The 19994-nt window shown below is 42.9% G+C and overlaps 1 protein-coding gene and 1 pseudogene across 2 annotated transcripts in view; both read right to left on the reverse strand.

Annotated features, from left to right (window-relative positions):
* Nucleotides 1-847: 847 nt before the first annotated feature.
* Nucleotides 848-947, reverse strand: LOC122752335 (annotated as a pseudogene).
* Nucleotides 948-9249: 8302 nt separating this feature from the next.
* AMOTL2 (angiomotin like 2) overlaps nt 9250-19994 on the reverse strand; it is a 28452-nt gene continuing 17707 nt past the window's right edge. For both annotated transcript variants that reach the window (XM_043998309.1, XM_043998308.1), the window contains 5 exons: nt 16831-17126; nt 14397-14689; nt 12606-12820; nt 11989-12180; nt 9250-10670 (listed from right to left, as the gene is read on the reverse strand). In XM_043998309.1, coding sequence (XP_043854244.1) covers nt 10612-10670; nt 11989-12180; nt 12606-12820; nt 14397-14689; nt 16831-17126 — 1055 coding nt within the window. In that variant the 3' untranslated portion in view covers nt 9250-10611. The remainder of the gene's footprint in view (nt 10671-11988; nt 12181-12605; nt 12821-14396; nt 14690-16830; nt 17127-19994) is intronic.

Here is a 19994-nt window from a genome sequence, read left to right on the forward strand (position 1 = left end):
AGCAGATAGCATTGGATTAGGGTAGAAACCACTAAAGTAGTAGATGAATGTGAACTATAATGACATCATCATAATTCAGTACTAAGAGCAGCACATGGGCCTTATTAAGTCCTTAATATATATTGCTGATTGGAAGAATGAAATTGCATTTCCCCTTTTTTTATTTTCCATAAGCAGCAACATATACATTACTACATATCTGAAATTACCACATCTAAATTTGGGCCAAATTAACATGTCTGAATCCCAAATACTCACAGTGTCTGAGAGTAAGCTGATAGTGATTTGGCTTGTGTTTTTGATGAAAGTTTTTTGGAAGACACATTTAAGTTCTCTGAGTTCTCAAATACTCCAATGGATCTGTGATCTCACTAATGCAGATTGCAACTCATCCATAATTGCTCATCCTGTCAATTTCTTTCCATGTTCTGTCATAAGTCTTCTTGACTCCAAACAGTATCCTGTTCACTTCACACTCAACATACCTCTCAAAATAGTTGGGACTCACTCTCTGAACAATTTGATTGATTTTCCTAGAGCCTTAAAGGGTTCCACCCAAACTACCCCACAGGAAAATTGTTGAGAGTCCTAAGGGAGACATCTTACCTTGGGAATATGGATTTGTAACCCTCTCTGAAGATAATTGCATAGAATCATAGATTTAAAGATGGAAGGATTTTGGGGGCCACCAAATCCAATCCTCTGATTTTCTAGATGAGGAAGGTAAAGCCCCAAAGTTAAATTTTGGCAAGGTCACACAGGCAGTGATTGTCCAAAGAGAGGTTTGAAACCAGACCTTCCATCCTTCCTGTTTCAATATCCTCTCCACTACACCATTCTGCCTTAAAAAATTAGGGAACCCTTCATGAATTCACATGTCAGCTTTGAACAGGGACATTGCTCATCTCTCTCTTCTTTCTGTCTTAGTATATATGCTGCTGAAGCAAATATACATGGGATGTATCTGGTGGAAGTTTAAAGGTTCAGCTTCCCAGCTTGCTAACCTTGTGATCCAGAGCAAGTCCCTTCATCTCTGGGCCTATCTCTCCCTCTCTCAAAGTCCCAGTCTCAGAGGATTCACAAGATCATACATTTAGAGCTAGAAGGGATCTGGAAGGTCATCAAATTTAAACCCTGTAGAGCACTGACCTTGGAGTCAGGAAAACCCTAGTTCAAATGCAGCCTCAGACACTTACTAGCTATGTAACCCTAGGCAAGTCATTTAACCCCATTGCCTCCAAAAAAAAGGTTTAAGTCCCTTATTTTACAGGATGAGAAAATTGGGCACCAAAAGATAAAGTGATTTGTCATTGTAGTTCACATGCAGAACCCAGAGTTCAAATCCATTCCAATAAACAATGAGTCAATCAGTCCATCAATAAACATTTATTAAGCACTTACTATGTGCCAGGCACTGTGGTAGATACTGAGATATTAAAAAGGGACTAAAATTTGTGTGACCCTGAGCAAGTCACTTAACCCCCATTGCCCCACAAAAAAAAAAAAAAAGGAACTAAAGACAGTTACTGCCCTCAAGAAATTTACATTCTAAAGGGGGAGAAAACATGCAAGCAAATATATACAAGGCAAGCTATACATAGGATAAATAGGGAATAATAATAATAATAGAGGGAAGGAACTAGAATTAAGAGGGATTAGGGATGGGGCAGCTAGATGGCACAGTGGATAAAGCACCAGCCCTGGATTCAGGACTACCTGAGTTCAAATCTGGCCTCAGACACTTGACACTAGCTGTGTGACCCTGGGCAAGTCACTTAGCCCTCATTGCCCTACAAAAAAAAAAAAAAAGAGGGATTATGGAGGTTTCTTGTAGAAGGTGGGATTTTAACTGGGATTTAAACACAGCCAGAAAGATCGGTAGCAGGAGCAGAGGAGGGAGAGCATTCTAGGTATGGGGATAACCAGAGAAAATGCCTGGAGCCAATGTTTGTGGAACAGCCAGGAGACTGGTGTCACTGGATCAAAGAGCACCAGGGAGTAAAGTACAAGGAGACTGGAAAGATAGGAGGGGACTAGGCTATAAAGGGATTTGACCACCAAAAAGAGCAGTATGTTTTTGATCCTGGAGGTGATAAGGAGCCACTGGGGTTTACTGAGTAGGAGGGTGGGGGTCATAGTGGATGGAGCACCAGCCCTGGAGTCAGGAGTACCTGAGTTCAAACCCCGCCTCAGACACTTAACACTTACTAGCTGTGTGACCCTGGGCAAGTCACTTAACCCCAATTGCCTCACTAAAAAACAAAAACAAAAACAAAAACAAAAAACACTGAGTAGGAGGGTGGCATGATCAGACCTGTGTTTTGGGGAAAAAATCACTTTGGTGGCTAAATGGAGAATGGATGAAGTGGGAAGAGACTTAAGGCAGGAAGATCCACCATCAGGTTATTGTAATGAAGGTGATGTACTAGGGGGTATGACAGCATCAGAGGAGAGAGGGGGGAATATTCAAGAGATGTGGCAAAGGTGAAATCAACAGGCCTTGACAACAGCTTGGATATGGGGGTGGGAGGGATAGTAAGGAGTTAAGGTGTTATTGAGAACCTGAGGGACTGGGAGGATGGTGTTGCCCCTTACCATAATAGGGAAGGTAGGAGTAGGGGAGCCTGTGGGGGAAAGAAAATAGAAGGAGGAGATAGTGGCACAAGGCATGCTGGGAGATGAGGAAGAAGGGAGAAGAGGGAGTTTATGGTGAATTGCCCCATTTTTTTTTCTGTAAGGTTCTTGGCTGAGAGGAGTCTTTGGAAGGTCTAAGGAGAGATGAAAAGGTTTGGAAGAGCCACTGTGGAGAGTAGAAAAGGGAGTAGATAAGGGGGGCATGATAGGATTGCCTAGCAGCAGTGAGGGCCCAGGTAAGGATGTATAACATAATTTTGTATTGGATCCAATCAGAACAGTTGCTTGGTTTTCTCCACCTTTGTTCAGAAGCATGCATGTAGGAAATGCATGGTGGAAGTGATCCAAGGCTAAGACTTAGCTGGGCACAATCAGCAATAGAAGAAGTGGGGGCTGGGATTCAAGACAGGGTAACAATGTAGAGTTGAATTGGTTCATCAAGGGGTCAAGATGGGGAGAAGAAAAGAAAATGGAGATAATTAAGGGTCAAGGGACTGAAGGTAAAGTTATGAAAGAAGAGTAGAGTTTTGTAAGGGAAGGCAGAAAGAAAGGTGAAAAGCCAATAGTTTGTGATCAGATATGGGAATTTTGGAATTCTTGAACAAAGTGGTGGTACATTTGTGGGTGATCGCGAGATCAGAATATGATCATCTTTGTCTGTGGCTGAGATGGGGTGGAGGAGGACCTTATGGGAGGAGAGTACATTAAGGAACTGAGTGGTGAGAGAATTTGAGGGAAAACAAATATGTACATTGAAGCCCCCAAGCATGAGGGCAGAAATTGGGGAGGAGAGAAAAATTGTAAGCCAGATTCCAAGTCACTGAGGAAGGAAGGGGGGTGACCAGGGGTTCTATAGACAACAGCTACCAGGATTTGGACGGTAGGAGTGAATAGCATGAACCTCAAAGGGATAAACATTTAATAACCACCTACTATGTGCCAGGCACTGTGCTAAGCCTGGTGACGCAAAGGAAAACAAAAGATAGTCCCTGCCCTCAGGGAGCTCACAATCTAAAAAAAAAAAAAGTTGAAAAGGGGAGAGGGAAGCAATGGAGGAAAAATCATGTGAGTTGATGAAAATTTTAGCATTGATTTCATCGTGCAAAATGATGAGTTTTGGGAGATCATAAAGTCCAGGAAAGTGGCCAGGTGGGAAATGAGGAGGAGAATTCCCTGAGGGGCTTCTTAAATGGTGGAGGATGAGGAAGGAGGTCTCCTATGCACTACTGCTTTAACTCCTTTCAGTGACTGAAGCCTCCCTTCCTCATAAGGCTGCTTATCTCTTCATTAAGAGCATGTTGTGGAAAGTGCACCAAATTTGACATTAACAGACTTGGGTTAAAATCTCAGCTCTGCAAGCAGACAAACTTGAGTGACTCAGTGGCTCTCAGTGCCTCAGTTTCTCATCTCTAAAATGAGAGAACTGGATTAGATCATCTCTAAAGCCCCTTCCAAGCTCCTAAATCCACAGTCCTATCAAAATGTCCTCTTACTCAGCCAAAATATGCTTCCCTGTAACTTGTGAGGAAAGGACTTTGTAGACTTTTACAATGCCACAAAAATGTGAGTTATTATAGTTGTTATTATTCCCATGAAACCTCACTGTGCAATCCCTGCCAAGAAAGGGTTATTGGAGTAAAAGGAACATGTAAATAAGCTTTCACATGTGCACCCTGAAGACTTACATGCTTTGGCCATTTGGAATGTACTCATTCTCCCAATCTGCTCTAAAGAAAAATCAGAATGATCCCTGATTTTAAAAAGAAGAAAAATACCACCAACACTCCCAATGAATCTGTATGGAAACTGCTATAACTTTTGAGGCCAGCATTGGCAAGTGGAGAAATTGGGGTTTCATTGTGGGTGTTTTTGTTTGTTTGTTTTTTAATTGACCACAGAGGATCCTGGCTGTCTGTGTAGTTCCTGTAAGGGTCAGAGGTTCTTGAAAGAAGGTAAACCCATCATGAACATAAGTGAGGATTCCAGAGATGATGGATGTGAAGGTGGCTTATCTGCCCATTTTTTTTTCTCTGGGGACATAATCATTTAAACTCACACCATTTGATACCAATATTTTGATTGAGAGACAGATCTAGCCTTGGCTGATAGTACAAGAAAGAGGAAATGATATGAGGTTTCTGGGTCCTATTCAAACATTGCCAGAGATATCTAGCCCTGTTTGTGTAAAAGCTTCTAGATGCCTACATAACAAAATTAAGAAATAACTCCCACTTCATCCACAGTACATTAGGACTAAATCACAGACAGAAATTAAAATCCACCAACTAGCCCCCAGTAATCTATACTGGTTTTGGGCAATAGTAGGTAATGAGTGAAATGATCTTAGAATTTAGAGCTGGAAAGGGGCCTAGTCAAGACAATTCAAGAAGGTTTTGTTAAGTGCTTACAATGTGCCAGGACTTCAGCTAGTCTAACTCCTCATTTTTCTACTCTTTCACTAATTTTCAATCATTCTGTGTGCACGGATGGCTTCTTTACTTGCCTAGAAACATGTTCATCTCTTCCTCAAAAAACTCTTGCTTGATCCATCAATCATCTCTGCTCTTGTCCCACATCTCTCTTCCATTTTGTGGCTAAATGCCTGAAGAGGGCCATTTGTAATTGGTATCTTCACTTTCTTTTTAACTCTTTTATCTGGCTTTTGATATCAAGCAATTGAACTTACTCTCTCACCGACCTTCTGTCTGTCTGCTCCGTCAGTCTGCCCTTCGGCCTCTCTTTTCCCTGCTCCTAGTCCTTCTTGTCTTCTCCTGTGTCCTTGTAGCCCCATCTCTAGTCCGCCACCGCTTGACCTCTTCTCCGCCTCCTCTCCTCAATCCGAACCCCTTGCTGTCTTGTCCGTGGCCTCCAGTCCTCCTGTCAGCCCCCGTACCTTGTCAGCTCCCCCTGAGTCTAACCCCCAGGTCTATATATACCTTTTCTTCTCTCCACTCAAATATCGGGGCTTCCTGCGCCCCCACAGACCAAGCTAATCCGCTAGCCAGGGCTGCGGTTGGGGGGGGGGGGGCGGTGTGCTCAAGCAGCTCAGTCTCAGCACAGGCTATCCAGGATCTGATAGCTCCGCTCAGGTTGGAGGGAGCTGAGGACTTTTTCCCCCCAGCTGTCTGACCTGGCACAGCCCACGGGGCTCTTTGGCTCAGCTGAAGCAGAGGGGGAGGGGCACCAGCCCCTCCCACACAGAAGAGACCCTGAGGGCCTAAGGCTTTCCGATCTCAGCCCAAAGGTAGGGTCCCCAAATCAAAATAAATTTCCACACTTGTAACATTTTTAATGTATTCCTCCTTCTCTCCTCTGACACTGTCATTACCTAGGGGCAGTCTTCATCACCTCACACCTGAATTATTGCAACAGCCTGCTGGTGGGGGGCAGTTAGGTGGCACAGTAGATAGAGCACAGGCCCTGGATTCAGGAGGACCTGAGTTCAAATCCGGCCTCAGACACTTGACACTTACTAGCTGTGTGACCCTAGGCAAGTCACTTAACCCCAATTGCCTCACCAAAAAAACCAAAACCAAAAACAGCCTGCTGGTGGTCTCCCAGCCTTAAGTCTTTCCCCACTCCAGTCCATTCTCCATTCTGCTGTCAAAGTAATTTTCATAAAACACAGGTCTAATCATGTCACTCTTTTCCCCATTTAATCAACTCCAGTGACTCCGTTTCCTCCAGGATAAAATACAAAATCTTCTATTTGTTTTTTAAAGCTCTCCCTAATTGTGCCCCCTCCTACCTCTCCAGTCTTCTATACTTTACATCTCCCAAATTATTCTAAAAATTAAAAAAAAATTTAGAAATAATAAACATTTTAAAAAGATTCTGCAATTGCAGAATGACACTGGCTTCCTTGCTTTTCTTCAAACTGGACATATCATATAACTTCAAACATTTTAACTGGCTGGCCCTAATGCCTAGCACTCTCTTTCCCCTCATCTCAGCCTCCTAGTTAGCCTAGTTTCCTTCAAATCTCAGCTAAAGTCCTATCTTCTGTAAGAAGCCTTTCCAAATCTTCCTTAATCTTAGCATCTTCCCTCTGAGACTACCCTCAATTCTCTCTGTCTCTGTCTCTCTCTCATTTGTAGAGTTTATGCATATTGTTTCCCCCATTCCACTGTAAGTTCCCTGAGAGCAGAAACTGTTGGCCTTGATCTTCCCCTCACCACTCAGCTTGATGATTGGAATATAGTTGATTTGAATTGATTTAAGGCTCATTCTAAGTATTACCTCCTACAAGACTTTCCTGTTTCCTCCCCAGCCTGTTGTGTTCCTCTGATTGCGCCACCCCCCCCTGCCCGCTTCCATTTTATATTTATTTGTACACATTCCCTATTTACTTCTTTACTTCTTTCTCCCCCAGTAAAATCAATGTAAGCCATTTGAGAGCAAAGACTTTGTCCATTGGAGGGAAAGGTGAAGCAGAAGTAGCTCTGGGAATTTGGAAGGTCCTCATTTAGGAGGTGGCATTAGAGCTAATCTTTGATAGGGTGGGGCAGGGAGGGGAGAGCCAGGAGGAAGAATATAGTGGATAAACATATTTCTGTACCTTCTCACTCCTCCTTGGGCTAAAATTAAATAGGAACATGGGAACAGCTAGGTGGCAAAGTGGATAGAGCACTGGCCATGGAGTCAGGAGGACCTGAGTTCAAATCTGGCCTCAGATACTTACTAGCTGTGTGACCCTGGGCAAGTCATTTAATCCTATTGCCTCAAACATCTGCGGCCATCAGTAGTCATTCTGATGTATATCTTGCCACTGGACCCAGATGACTCTGGAGGAAAGAGTGAGGTTGCCCTCCCTCATTTAAATCCAACTCCTTGCAAGCCATGACATCATCTTCCCATGTCTTGGTTCTCTAGGTGAACAACACTATTATACACTTTTCCTTTAAGCTACATTACTAAAAGGCTTTTGTTTCCCAGGTGATGATGCCCTATTTTATCTGTGCATTGCAAATAGATGCCTATCACCCAAATGTGCCAGCCCATTTCCCCTGAAGACATCCTAGATACTCAAATAAATATATAAGAAGTTAGAGGAGATCCCTGATCAATTTGTTTTAACTCCCCAATCAATCAACTTGATGGAGAATCTTTTGGGAATCTGATGGGTCCCTTCCCAGAACAGGACTATAATTTTTTGTTAGTTCAGTCATTTCTGATTTTTCATGACCCCATTTGGGGTTTTCTTGGGCAAAGCTCTTGGAGTGGTTTGCCATTTCCTTCTCTAGCTCATTTTTTTTTTTGAGGGGCAATGGGGGTTAAGTGACTTGCCCAGGGTCACACAGCTAGTAAGTGTCTGAGGCTGGATTTGAACTCAGGTCCTCCTGAATCCAGAGCCAGTGCTTTATCCACTGCGCCACCTAGCTGCCCCTCTCTAGCTCATTTTACAAATGAGGAGACTGAGGAAAAAGTGACTTGGTCAGGGTCACACAGCTAATAAGTGTCTGAGGCCAGATTTGAACTCAGGAAGATGAGTCTTCCTGACTCCAGGTTTGAGGCACTTGTTCACTTAGTGGCCCCTAATTTATTCAACATAAATTATAAACTCTCCTAGTTGGAAACGAACTCAAGGGCTACCTTAGTCTACAACTTGCCTCCCAAGGTAGCCTACCCCACTTTCAGAAAATGTTTAGCAATTACTTAGTATTTGTTGTTCACGAAAATATCCTGGTCATTGTTTAAAACTTGACTGGAGCAAATCTGATTAAAGTTAGGATTTGGAGTTCAGATCTCTTTGCCCCAGGGTCTCTCTCTAGGCAGGGACAAAAACAAAGAGAACAGCTAGTTTCAACATTTTTACTTTTTTTTTTTAATTAAAATACTGTTATACCAAGTGGAATGCTACAGCAATCCTGGTACAGGGTGGCACAGCAACACAGCCAAGTTTACATTTTTAAATACTTAAGATAACTTAAAACATACAAACAAACATCATTGTCTTTGGCAGAAAAAGTTCACAGCACGAAAAAATACTTTTAAAAGAAATACCAATATTAATCCAAAATATATTAAGTTGTCTTCCTCTTTCACAATATTTTTCCGCTTTGTTTTGCTTTTTGTTTTTTGCTTTGTAAACAATGCACAGGAACCAAATCCATTTTAAAGCGTGTGGGGAACGGTAGATGATTTTTAAAAAATGCAGTTGTCCAGCAAATGCACAGATGTTTTAAAGGGAAACTTAAGGAATCAGGAAAAAAAATATACATATATATATATATATATATATATATATATATATATATATATATATATAAAATCTAAAAACAAAGAGAGGGATAGATATACAGAGAGAGCTGAAAACCGGAAGGACAAACCAGGGAAACATAATTTTTCCTGGGGTCTGAGCTGTGTGACTTACATACAAGTCAAAATCCACTACTGTCAGAAGCCAGCTGTCAGTAGTCAAGAGTATGGAAAAGAATTTTCACTTCTATATTATCAGTGTATTTGATATTACTCCAGAGTGTGGGGGGTCAAAATGTGCAGCTAAAATAATCCAATTAATCCTCTGCCTGTTTAAAATGGCTTTTATCTCAGAAGTCTTTTTTTTTTTTGGGGGGGGGGTGCTATCTAGCTAAATCAAACCTCCTAATTCTGCTGTGGGTGGTTGGTTTTATTTTGCTTTTTTTTTTTTTTTTTTCCGTTTTCTTTCTCCACCCCCCTCCCCCGCCTCCCCAAGCATAATCCCATCTCCAGCTCAGGGTTCTGTGACCTTAGAAAAAAAGTCAGCTGAACTTAAGATGGTTGATGCCATCTGTCTCCTGAATGGAAACAGAGAAGGGAACATTGGGATTCATCTACCACACACGGGACACACTCAGATACGCACACTGATACATTCCATTTGGCTCATGGTTTATAACCAAACAAACAGAAGGGAAATTCCACCGACAGGAATTGTGGAGACTGTCCAAAAGGCAGGCAATGGCATCTGAAGGGCTCTCCAGATGGATATTTAATGTTCGAAAGAAACAGGATGCAAAATGGAGGAAAAGGATAAGATGGCAAACATTTGAAAGATCAGAGTATCCGCAATCAAAAGGATTAAAAAAAAAATCTAAGAAGTCAAATATTATGAAGGAACAGGACAGGGAAGGGACAAAGAGAGCAGCTGACAGGGACAGGGAGAACAAAGCATGTGGGAAAGAACCTGAAATGAAAAATATTCATTCTGTTCCCCACAAGAAGGAATTATATACAAATAATAGCACGTCTCCTGGTCCAGCCGCCTAAGGGTACACAGTCCAGTCCAAGAGTGTCAAGGGACTTTTCCTCCTAGCAAGCTGGCTGGAGCAGTTGATAAACCAATAAAAACCATATCCGCCCCACCAGATTCCAGTCCTTGTAAGATGAAAGGGGAAGAAGCAAGGGCTGGAGAACAGAGGAGGAGTAAGAATCTCGCAGAGCCAGCAAAACACAAACACAGGCTGACTTCTTCTGACCACTTGCATTTGAGGTTCTGCTACCAACAAGGTGGCTTGCCATGGAAATTGAACAACCAGTTCTTCCAGGACCCAGACATGGGTGTCTTCTTCACACACTGCCTTCCTGCATACCTTCCCAGTCTTAACTGGCCTCCCTCTCACTGTTCAAGGCAGGTCAGGATCAAGAGGGGGGCTCAGCCCCTCCCCAAACTATTTGCAACTCCTTATCTGCCTGTAGGATTGTGGATGGCTCCAGGAAGCCCTGACTGGGATCTTGACTTCCAACGGCTTGTTCAGGGAGAACTGTGGTCAATGAGTCACGCAGGAGGCAAGATCACACTACAAAACCTCTGTTCCCACCGGATCAGTTTCCTTCCAAACTCCATGGCCTAAATCTGGCCAAATATGGTGAGTCCCCAGGTCTAGGGGTAGGAAGGATTCCTCAGGTCTATGGGAGCTAGTAGTTTGAGGGAGATCTGATGAGATCTGTGGAGGTGGGCACAAAGTTATTTTGAGGGCCACACAGCCGGCTCCTTCTTTAAATCAGGATTTCCACCATCTCAGATAGGTCCCGAGTCTTGGATGTGGCTGAAGACTCTGAGGGGAGAAACACACACATATAAATGAATCTATCAAGGCCTTTATTTGCTCCCTCTTCTAAAATAGAAACATAATTTAAAGATAAGCCTTCTCTTTTCTACACTGTGACCCGCCTAGACATTTTTGGTGACATCAGTGTTAATTCCGAGAACATAGAAGAATTTGCTTCCTACCTACTCCCTCCTAGATATGGGCCTGTTCTCCCTTGGGTATGTTAATTGCCCTCAACATGCAGATTGGTTTACCTCCTTTCCTTTGGCTGGAGGCTTCGGGTGGGGGGAGTATGCAAGCAGTACGTGAGGAAGGGGAGCCTGGAAATTCTTCTCATATTTGTGGTTCTCTATGCTGATGAGGCACAGACTGAACTATGTAGATTCTACTACAGAAGGGGTGTGTGAGGAGGGGACAAATGCTATCCTCTCCATGCTCCTCCCTACCCGTCCTCATTAGCCAGTAGTTTTCCATACCTGGAATGCATTCCCTTCTCACCTCTACCTCTGCCTTCCTTCCAGGCTAAATTGAAGTTCTAAAGCCTCTAAGAAGCCCTTCTATATCCCAGTTGCTACTCCAACATTTCTTTCATTTTACTTTGACTATAATTTTACTTTTACTTATATGTGACATGTCTGACATGTTACCTACAACCCTTAGGAGAACAAAAGCTCCTTGAGAATGGGAACTGTTATTTTATCTCCAGCAAGCAGCATAGTAGACACATATAGTTAACATAAAGTAGTCACTTCATAAATGTTTGCTGAAGGAATGAAGTAATGACTCTCATCTCTACAATGCAGTGAGCAAGAAACATCAGACATATTCTTATTCTGTTCCTTCCTTGTTCCCCACCTTTCCCCTTTCCTTCTTTTTGGCAGGGCAATGAGGGTTAAGTGACTTGCCCAGGGTCACACGGCTAGTAAGTGTCAAGTGTCTGAGGCTGGATTTGAACTCAGGTCCTCCTGAATCCAGGGCTGGTGTTTTATCCACTGTACCACCTCACTGCCCCCTCCCCTTTCCTTCTTGACTTTTCTCTCATCATTCTCTGTTCCCTACCCCCTCCAACTTGTTTCTATGATCTCAGCTAAAGCAGCACATTATGAGTTACTCTTTATGGTAGTCAAGGCCAAGCTCAATCAAGTGCCAAGAGATTGAGACAGCTGGTAGAAAGACAAGGGTTTTTTTTGTTTTGTTTTGTTTCATTTCCTTTCCTTCTTTTCTCCCCCCTGCCTCCTCCCTCCCTCCTTCCCACACCCCTCCCCCCACTCCTGCTCTCTAGGGACAAGTGACCAGGGCAGCCCAACAGGGTGGAAGTACTTACCAGTTAAGGCTCCACCATGGCTGCTGCTGCCACCACCACTGCTGCAGCCCAGGGGGCCCTCATGTCCAGGCCCCTGGTTGGCGATGACACTGTCAGGAAGGCCATCAGTCTGAGTACTTCCATCCTTGCTTCCATGTTTGGCGTGGGAGGGATGGGGGCCAGTGGGTATCTCCTCTGCTAGGACCCGACCTCCTGGAAGAACATGGGATATTTTTAGGTTGGCATCAGTATCCCCACAAAATGATTCTTACTGGGGAACATTAGGGAAACTTATATTGGGAATAAGTAATTATATAATGGCTACGTCATATGCCTGCTCCATGTCAGGCACTGTACTGAGTGCCTTATAAATAAAATTTACAGATATTTTTCTCCTTTGGGATCTCATCCCAGTTCCTGACACTCCAAATCCAGTGTGTTTCCACCACACCACACCTACTCTAGTAGGGCAGCTCTACCTTCTTCAGAAACTCACAAGACATCCATTTCTTGCTTTCCAGGTCCCCAGATTTTTGAATGAGATAAACTAAATCAAATAGGAACCCTGAAAAAACTATGCTGTAAGACCACAAGGCCAAATCCTCTCTGCATTCCTCCATTTTCCCAGATCTGCTTACCTCCTGCTCCCCAGGAGAGGCTATCAGCCTGTCCCTCATTGATGGTCGAGACTGCCTGCCAGCCTTGAGTCCCTGAAGCGGCAAAGATGGATGGCACAGACTTTGCAGGTCGCAGGGAGCACTGCAAGGCCTTGCCAGGGTCCTTCCTGGAACGTTGCTGAAGTACTTTTATCACGGCATCTTTCTCCAGGATCTGGGCATGGAGCACTTTTAACCTGGGGTAGGGAGGGGAGGGAAGAAAGCATCAAATTAATGGCAAGTCAAAAAACAGTAGCAACAGCAACATTTTTTGAAGAAGTTCCCATCTCAACCTCCTTCTTGCCTTGTGGTACCATCGGAAAATCAAAAGAATGCACACAGCTTGAGGGCAGGGGGGGCATTTGTTTCTTTCATCTTTGTTTTCCCCAGAGCCTAGCACAGAGCTTGGCCCACAGCAGACAATTAATAAGTGAATGCTGGATTGAGCTGAAAACAGCTACTGACTATGATGTGCTAGAGGTCCTCTGGATACTGGATTACATTCTGACTCCCCCCTATTGCTGTATACACTGACCAAAGAGCTAGGATCAAACACCAAATCAACTGGAAATATCAAATAAGTTGACATCTGCTCAGAAACGAAACATTCAGCTACATTCAGAACTACAGTCAGATTCTTGCCTAAAATGTTTCAAGATAGTGGGGGCTCATGCCACCCATGAGCTCATAAACTTAGGATAAGTTCATCTCAATCTCCTCATATATAAAAGGGAAGATTTTTAGAGAGTGTTTAGCTCCCTACTTCACTAGGTCATTGTTAAGATCAAATGAGAAAACCAACGTAAGACATTTGGAGAATTTTACAGCACAGTTGTTGTTAACCGTACCTGTTTTACCTGGTGGCAAAACTGACCTGTCCAAGTATACTACAAATTTTGTAGAGTCAAATAGTGACTAATTTTGGGAACCTGTATCTTTAGAAACATATCATTATCACTGTCTTCACTGACAAATAGGGTTTGCTGACTACCTTCAGGGTTTTACTTATGCCTGAGAATAGGTTTTAAAGTATAATAACATACTATACTATAAGAATACTATACTATAAAGAATACTATATAATAGCTCATATTTCTAGAGCTCTTGATGGTTTACAAAGCATTTACCTTATAACCCTATGAGGTTGGTAACACAAGTATGTGATTATCATCATTTTAGAGAAGAGAATGTCTATAAAAGGCTTTATAAGTCTTAAATTACTACATAAATGAAAGCTGCTATTATCATTATGCTTACTTATTGAAATCCTATCTCAGACACTTATCAGCTGTGTCACCTTTGTCAAATCACAACCTCTGTCTGCCTCGGTTTCCCCATCTATAAAATCCAGATATCAATAGCACCTACCTCCTAGGGTTATTGCAAGGATCAAATGAGATAATGTTTGTAAAGCACTTTGCAAACATTAAAGCGTTACATAAATGCTAGCTATTATTAATTGTTGTTATCATTTATACTCAGTGAGAAACCTAAGGCGCTTGCCTAAGGTCTTACTTAGAGGCAGAGCACAGACAGGATGCTAGGTGTCCCACCTGCCAGTCCAGTGTTCTTTCCATGATGCCACACTCAATCAAAGAAATCTCCCCAGTGTTCGGGTGATCAGGATAACTGCCCCAAACAGTGTTTCACTAAAAGCTAAAGAAATCCCACCTGGCATGACATGGCATGGCTTACTGGCACTTTACTGAATTAAATTCCCTAGGGGAGGTATAGAAAAAAAGAATAGTGTCAGGTGCTTTGACAAGTTCCTACCTGTTCTCCATCTCCTGGTGTTTGTGGTTGGCCAGGAGGAGATCTTCGTTGAAGCTGCTGTTGGGGGAGTGCTGAGGGGAGTGGGTGATGATGGTCGTATCACGCTGAGCAGCGGCTGTCGCGGCAGCATCCATGGCAAACTGCTTCATGGTACATTCTTCCAGGTACTTCTGCTCCCACTTAGTCATGTCTGCCTCGAGTGCTAAGATCTTCTCCTCCTTCTCCCTCAGCTGCTCCGACAGCCTCGGCACACTGAGCTCGGGGGATCCACTGCTAGGTGCTGCCATCTGTCTCTGCATTGGCACAAAATGAGGCTAAGGTTACCTACTGCCGGCCAACCCATCCTGGAGGAGGCTGGTGAGCAGCCAGACCCTCACTCGTGCCTGCTTCATCCCTCCCCCTTCTCATACAATTTCATGTTTTCAGGGTGGGACATTCAGATAGGTCTTAGAATAAGGAATTGGGTCCAGATCCTTTTGCAAGTTTTATTGGCTACAAACTCATAAATGGGCTCAGGACAGACTATGGGAAAAGTTAGGAGTGCTTTTGAGTCACATCAATAATAACAACAATCATACTTCAGATTTATATAACATCTTAAAGGGTGCAAAGTGCTTTACATAGGTTATCTCATTTGAACCTTACAATAAACCTAGAAGGTAGGGGGCTGCAATTATCTCCACTTCACAGATAAGGAAAGTGAGGCTGAGTAAGATTAAGTGACTTAGGGCAGCTAGGTGGCACGGTGGATAAAGCACTGGCCCTGGATTCTGGAGGACCTGAGTTCAAATCCAGCCTCAGACACTTGACACTTACTAGCTGTGTGATCCTGGGCAAGTCACTTAACCCTCATTGCCCCACAAAAAACAAAAAACAAAAACCAAAACAAACAAACAAACAAAGATTAAGTGACTTGGTCAGTCACACAACTAGTGTCTGAGGCAAGATTCAAATCCACTAGGTCTTTCTGACTCCAGGTCCAACCCTTTACACCATGCCTCCTAACTTTTAGCTAACTGCCAAAATTCTGCTAAGAGTGGATTAGGAAAGAGAGATACTTATTAGAAATGGCAGAAGGCAAGATCCTTGAGACAGGGGCTATTTTCTGTTTTGTCTCTGCATCTCGGCGACTTTCACAGAGATGTTTAATAAATCCTAGAGTCAATGGTCATATTGCAGAGGAAGAACTTAGCATACAGGCAATTGATCTCGCAGCAGGGTTGTTCTGAGGGTCAAATGAGTCACATCAAGTAGCTGAGTGACCCCAAGTAAATACCCTGACTTCTCTAAACCTCGGTTTTCTCATCTGTAAAATGGAGATAGCAATGATATTTATGCTACCTATCTCATAGGGTTGTTGAGAAGATCAAATGAAATAATGCCTCTAAAACAAGTGGGCTGGCTAAGCTATAAAGATCTATACAAATGTGCAATATTAGTATTATTGTTAACAATAAGAGTCAGCATTTATATGGCATATTAACATTTGAAACCACTTTATAAATACTTTCTCATTTTATCCTCACAATTACTTGAATTATCTGAATTTTACAGATGAGGAAATGGAGGCAAACAGGGTTAAGTGACTCGCTCAGGGTCACATGGCTCGTAAGCGTCCGAGGCAGACCTTCATGTCACTAGGTCCAGCACTCTGGGGTAGGCTACTGTGCTCCTACTGAACCTTCTCCTTCATTATCATATTTTAAAACTCTTTGGCCTTGAAACCTTTTCTCTAATTGTAGACATTCCCACCCAGCATAATAACTGATTGCCACTCCCCCCCTTCCTCCACCCCGCTTTTTAAAACAGGGCCTGAAGAAGAACTCAAATCCCTATTGATTTAGTCTGGGAAGCAACTCTGTCCGCAAAGTGGATTGGGACATGGAGAAGTCTGATTATAGGAAAACAGATGTCAAGGTCACAATTTCCTCATAGTTAACCAAACACCAGTTGGCAGAGCTCATGTCAACATCAGTTTGTCAGAGGGGCTATGCATGCAGCAAATGAGCAAAGGAACTTTTGGTTGGTTAGAGAAAAACTTCTTAAACTGTGAAATATCATATAGGGTCTTGAAAAATTTGGCAATAGTGAAAGATTATATATACTTATTTTATATACCTATATAGCTGGGGTTGTGTAAAAATTTCTTCACAAAAAGGGGCTGTGAGTGGAAAAAGTTTGAAAAGTCCTGGGTTAGAGGATACCAGCCAGGTACATGGACCCTGGGGGTGGGGAGAAGGTTAGGATCAAAGAAGAAAGGGTTAGTCATATATTTAGAGCTAAAAGGGACCTTAGAGACAAAGAGAAATCAGATGACTTGCCCAGGGTCTCAAGGCTACCAAGTGTCTGTGTCAGGATTTGAATTCAGGTCTTCTTGACTCTTAAGTACAAACCTCTATCCACTATGCCATCCTAGGATGGGTTACTCACTCACCTGTTGTGTCCTAAGAGTCTTCAGCTCCTGCTCCAGGCGGGTCCGAAGACGTAGCTCCAACTGTTCCCTCTTTTCACAGGCTGCCTGAAGCTGCCCTAGGGCCTGCTGCAGCCTCTCAACCTTTTCCACATATGCTTTCTTCTTCCGAAGCTCATCTTCTGCCTTGGCGGCTCGGGCCTGGGCATTACCCAGGGCCTGTTCCAACAGCTCTGCCCGTCGCCGCTGGTCTTCATTGGAGCTTCGGAGCAATGAGATCTCCCGCTCCATCTTTTCTTGTTCTTGCTGAGACTCATAATCTGGGAGGGAAGAGAATAAGAAGAAATCCATTCATTCCCTTGTTCAAACATCTGATAAGAATCTAAAATGCACAAGGCATGAAGGGGGAAAGAATGATAAGAAGATTGTTCCTTACAGGAAGATTGCTGGGACATAGCAATAGAGGTCCTTTCACCCAACCTGTCTGTTGTATGCAGAAAGAGCTATTGCAATTGGTCAACTCATTCCAAAGGGAATGAAAGGATCAAGATTCAGAGCTAGAAATGACCTTGGGAGATGTTCTGGACCAGAAGTGTCAAACACATAGCTCACAATACTCCTTAGTGCTAGCAGATCCTACCAGATAATTTTTAACAAAATAAATCAATAAAATGCAATAAAACCTAGGTAATATTACATTTCAAAATTAAGTCAATATGTATCCTGCAAGGGATCCTTATGGAGAGTGGACCCCATGTCTACTTGGGGCTTGACATCATAGATCTAGAACCAATCCCTTAATTTTATAAATGGGGAAAATTAGGGCCAGAGTGGTCAAGTGACTTGTCCAAAGTTACACAGCTAATAACCATCAGAGCTGAGTCTTCCATTTCCAACATCAGTGCTGCTACATCAGCATTGTGATAAGAAATGTGAAATGGCTCCTTTCTGTTCCAACTTGGAATCCAACTTTAATAGTGGGGAAGGTAAAGGGGGAGAGTGCAAGCAAGCACATCTGTGCTTCCTTACAAAGTATGGATTTGGAAATTTGTAGGAGGGAATGTTTATATTTAGGACAGGGTGGTCTGACAATGTAACTTTTAGTGAAAATATCAAAACTCAAAAAATATTTTTGGACAAGTGGGAAATTCTAGTTTTTCTTTTTCTTTCTTTTTTTTTTTTTTGCTTTAAAAAACAACATTCTATTAAGTTTTTAAGGTCAGTGACCCTCCTAGATATGTCAAGATGCCAAGATCAGGCTCTCAGATAGAATAAATACCCTGAGGCCTAGACCATGAAGGTAGGAGGGAGGCCTTTAACTGCATGTGGAATTTTCCCTAAAACCCAAGAACTGGTGATAAGGAAAGGGATCGACATCCCAGGGCATCTCCTCTTCCTCCTCCTCCTCATCTCCCAAACCCTCAGTTCAGTCTTAGATTTCCATGACAGTCACCATTAGCCAATTTCAGAGCTGGACAATTTTTTTTTTTTTTGTGGGGCAATGAGGGTTAAGTGACTTGCCCAGGGTCACACAGCTAGTTAAGTGTCAAGTGTCTGAGGCCGGATTTGAACTCAGGTACTCCTGAATCCAGGGCCGGTGCTCTATCCACTGCACCACCTAGCCGCCCCCAAGAGCTGGACAATTTTAAGAGTTCATTCAGTCCAATTCCTTCATTTGCAGTCTCTGCGAGGGGTGATAACTTGGTCAAGGTTGTATAAGTCAATTAGGGGCAGTCAGAACTAGCACTCAGGTCTCTTGACTCTCCAGCCCAGGACAATTTCCACTATAGCCTGTCACTTTTATTTGTCAAGAGTCTACCAAATATATGAAACTGCAAGGGAGCAAGAGATCAGGTACACAAACACACAGTAAGGGCAGAACTGACTGGCTTTGTGACTGCTTAGAAAACAGGTTTTTCACTGAAAGACAAGCCCAGTTGCAATAGGGGCCGCTGAAATGGCCTGCATTTTTTTCTGATGTCAAGAGTTTTAGGAAAGTAGAGAGCCTTGAGAAGTATAATAATACCCTAATGCCCTAAGTGATCAGTTTACTTAAGGTTGGGAGGGTGGGGAAGGGGAATGCAGGCCTATCCAAGACCAGCCTTTTGTTTCCTTCTGTTATGGAATTCAGTGAAATCATCAGATGTATATACAGGCATAAAAAAACATTCTGGGCAAAGCCATTCTGGCTCTTTGGGAGAAAGTTTTGGTTTATTTGTGGAGGGGAAATGCCCAAATAGGTTTTAATTGATTTATTCATTCTAATTGTTATAGTATTATAGGTCTGAATAACAGGAGAGGAGGCTAGCAGAGGAAGAAAAAATGAGTTTGATTAAAAAAAAATTAAAAACATTTTGATCTTTGTTTTAATGTTGCTCAAATTTTACCTTTATGTCCTCTCCCAAACCCCAGCAAGTTTGATCTTTGTGAGGAAATAGACACGAGTGTTTTTGGATGGAAAAACTTCAGGATGCTGCCACCTTGTTCTATACCTTACCCCATTTGCACTATGTATGGGTATTGTCAGACTGGCCCAGGCCAGTTTAGGAGAACAATAGCCATGTGCAGTGATCAGATTTTGATTGAACAATCTCAAGGTCACAGCTCTCACTCAGGATTATCAGTCCCGTGTGTGTGTGTGTGTGTGTGTGTGTGTGTGTGTGTGTGTGTGTGTGTGTGTGTGTGTGTCTGTCAAATCTAAATTTTATAAGAATAAGACTAGCATAATGGCTGCCTTTTAAAAGCAGCTTGCTACCTCTTGGTTTAAAAAAAAAATTGTGTGGCAAATAGTGGAGACCTTTGATGTGAAAATTCAAAAGTTCTCATCCTGTGGGCTGTGAGGGGCTAGAAAACTAGGCAAAGAAATGCAGCCTTGTTCGTAGGATGCTACAACTTTGCTGAAGGAATTTTGTCAACACGTCCCCTTCCCAAATATCCAAAGTTCTATGTTCTAAAGAGCCTTGCTTAGAATGGGCTTTCTTTCAGGTGTATCCCCCTTTTTTGTATACAAAGTCATGCTTTGACCAAAGAGGACCCTGATGGAACAATGTAAGGCAGTTTTTATTTTAGAGAGAGAAAGTTCACCAAAGTGTGTGTGTGTGTGTGTCTGTGTGTGTGTCTGTCTGTCTGGCTATCTCTCTGTGTCTGTGGGGGAGCTGATGAAACAGAGAGGGAGGGGGAGTAAGGAA

The sequence above is a fragment of the Dromiciops gliroides genome, chromosome 3 (assembly GCF_019393635.1).
Source record: "Dromiciops gliroides isolate mDroGli1 chromosome 3, mDroGli1.pri, whole genome shotgun sequence".
Lineage (NCBI taxonomy): Eukaryota > Metazoa > Chordata > Mammalia > Microbiotheria > Microbiotheriidae > Dromiciops > Dromiciops gliroides.